General features: G+C 38.9%; 1 gene segment (V, D, J or C); it reads left to right on the top strand.

Moving 5' to 3' along the window:
* Positions 1-2107: 2107 nt before the first annotated feature.
* Positions 2108-2626, top strand: LOC118825370. The segment is given in 2 exon segments: positions 2108-2175; positions 2268-2626. Coding segments are annotated over 2 exon segments (402 nt in total).
* Positions 2627-3112: the final 486 nt, after the last annotated feature.

Raw genomic sequence — 3112 nt, 5'->3', positions numbered from 1 at the left:
GTGTAAACTAAGACTCAGTAAAGACTTTACACATAAACTTAAGTGTAAACTTGCACAAAACTGGAGCAACCCAGTCCAGGACCAGGAATAGGCACCCGACCTTAGAATAGCCACTCACAAATGTCAATTAACAGCAGACAACATAAATTAGAATTTTCTTTTTCCTACTGAACAAACAGTGTGTATCTTCTCCTAAAGTTGCAGCCGACTAGTGCATCCTGTAAATTATATTTTTGGACTTGTCAAAGCCATAACGCAGAACAATGTTACCCTCTGGTGTTAGTCAGAATAAGCACCACTTTTTACAGTGCTTACCATAATGCTCCACTAGTGGCGCAGTTCACACGGGAAAGCTTGGATTAAAGCAGAACACGGCCAAGATCTGGAGATGCAGCTGGGAGCTCAAACTGAAGAGACAATATATGCTAAAACAATGTATATAGAGTGTAATAAAGCTCAAGAATATTCTAAACTGTTAAAAATCACTTCAGTTAAGAGGCTCCTGCTAATCTGCAAGTTTTTTAAGATCCTTAGCAACTTTAATTATTGAGTTGTAAAAAGTAAAAGAGCTCAGGAACAGTGCAAGAAAAGGACCAGAGGAAAAACAGAAAAAGCGGAATACCTACATTACTTTACATTACAAGAGTCTACGCCTAGCTTTATTTATAGATCTGTCCTAAAATGCTCCTGTCTTTTATTTCCTTGATCTTAAGCTAGATTTGCTGTTTACTTCTTTTAGCACTGCATTTTAGTGTTGAGGCAGTGTTTCAGTGTAAAAGGCTTAAGTGTGGTGACATTATTATTACATGCCACTTTAAGAAGGCCTATTCAGTGTATATGAGTGTACTGACACCAGGAAGTGACATCACTACGCCCTACAGATGACACTGAAGTTCATGCAAGAAAAGAGAAAAAGAGCAATCCATAGCATTTTATGAAGTACAGACTTCATTTCTACCCAAAGATGCTTATGAAAGTGTGTGCTGTTTTTTTTTCTTTAATTGTAGGTAAGTATCGTAACAGTGTGAGACTTTCTTAAAGTTACAATGAAAATGTCTTGTATTATTAACTTTATATTGATTACAGTAGGTGTGCTGGGAGTTACAGTGGAGCAAAGTCAACTCCTCTGGACAAAGAAAGAGGGCAAAAGAGCTTATATCAGCTGTAAAGTGACTGGACTGAGGACAACATATGTCCACTGGTACCACCAGAAAGACGGTGAAGCTCTCAAAAGGATTCTCTACGTGAATGAAGCCGGCACTACCCCTGTCTCTGAGACAAAAGACTTCACTGTAGAGCTAGAGAACCGTAACAATTATGTTCTGAGGATAGATGCAGTGAAGATAAGTCATTCAGGAGTTTATTACTGTGCCTGCTGGGAGTCAGGCAGACACAGTGAGACAAACTGCTCACATCCTCTGCAATAACTCTGCTACAGTTAAAGCTGAAAAGTTTCCTCAATATTCATTCCAGTGTTAATTTTGAATAAATGCATTAGACCTACATATTTTAAAAAGGAGTACTAATCATACTGACCACCGCACCTAAACAGTTTTTCTCCCTGTTCACCTAAAACTCCAGTCCAGTAGAATTATTAGCTTTTAATTTATCTGCCCACTCTTCCAACAGAGAAAGACTCACAGTGTTAGACTCACACCAAAGTTAGGTTTAGGACCAGGGTTGGGGTTAGGTTTTACATTTGCTTTGAGTTGTAGGTTAGGGTAAGGCAGTGCTGGGTTGAGGGTTAGGAAAAAGGGATGGTACATTTTATAAATATTTAGTTAAAAGTAACTGAATGCAAGGGAAACACACACAAAGCTTATGTATTATAATTTATAAATAATGCATATACTTCTCTCAGAAACCGTTTTGAATCATTTTGTGCAGCACTGTGTTATGGAGGAATTAGTCTGTGAACTGTTCATGTGAGGACAGATGGAGGCACAGAGGGCAGCAGGTTTCAACACACTCCTCTTTCAGTGCAGGAGTGGCCAATCAAAGAACATACATTGTTACTGCTGCTAAACCCACAGGAAATGACATCAGCACATTTTTATAGCAGAGATATTTTGAAACTGCAAGAAAATCCAAGTATGTACAAGTCAGCCTTGTACTTAACACTCCAGTTAAAGATGCTTATTGATATGTTTATTATTCTTTTCTCATTGACTCAAGGTGAGTACAATATCAAACAAGGTTATTAAATATGATTTCAACAAACAATAAGCTTTTATAGTGACTGATTTCCAGTTTAATGCTGATTACAGTAGCTGTGCTGGGACTGACAGTGGAGCAAAGTGAACTCATCTGGACAAAGCCAGTGGGAAAAAGTGTTTACATCAGCTGCAAAGTGACCGATCTGCGCACTGACTACATCCACTGGTACCAGCAGAAAGACGGTGAAGCTCTCAAAAGAATACTCTATATTAAGCAGGATGAAACTCGCCCCACACATGACCCCAACCATCAGGAGGCAAAAGAGTTTGGCGTGAAGGTGGACAAGAAGTCTAATTCCTATGATCTGAAGGTGCAAACACTGAAGACGAGCCATTCTGCAGTTTATTACTGCGCCTGCTGGGACAGCCACAGTGACAGTACTTCTTCACATCCTGTACAAAAACTCTGACAGTATGAACCCTGAAGCAGAAACCAGAGGAGGAAGAAGTACACACATTCATCACTCAAGTAAAAGCAGCTATCTTTCTAAACATATCCTGCTAAATGTTGGAAATTCTTTACTCAAGTTGAAGAACAAAGTCTCAAATTTACTTAGTGTAAAAGTTCCCCTTACAATATTTTTTAATTAATGTATTCTCTGTTGAACATTAATCTGACTAAGAAAAAAAACAAAGGAAAACATAGTTGAACTTTGAAAACGGAATGTCTCTTCCACAGCATTGACTAGCTTACTATAGGCAGGCCCAAATCATCCAATGGATTTTATGGACACGTGACCAGGGGCCCAAGCCACTAGGGGGCCCCTGTGAGCAATTATGAGAAAATAATTGTTTTGACTTACGATGAGTTCCCTACACAGAGCTCCCTACACTGACTTACAACAGCCATGCGTCTTCCACTGCAGTTAATATTTTTGCTCATTTTGCTCATTTTT

The sequence above is a fragment of the Colossoma macropomum genome, unplaced genomic scaffold (assembly GCF_904425465.1).
Source record: "Colossoma macropomum unplaced genomic scaffold, Colossoma_macropomum, whole genome shotgun sequence".
Taxonomy (NCBI): domain Eukaryota; kingdom Metazoa; phylum Chordata; class Actinopteri; order Characiformes; family Serrasalmidae; genus Colossoma; species Colossoma macropomum.
This window is presented reverse-complemented; position numbering and strand designations above follow the sequence as displayed.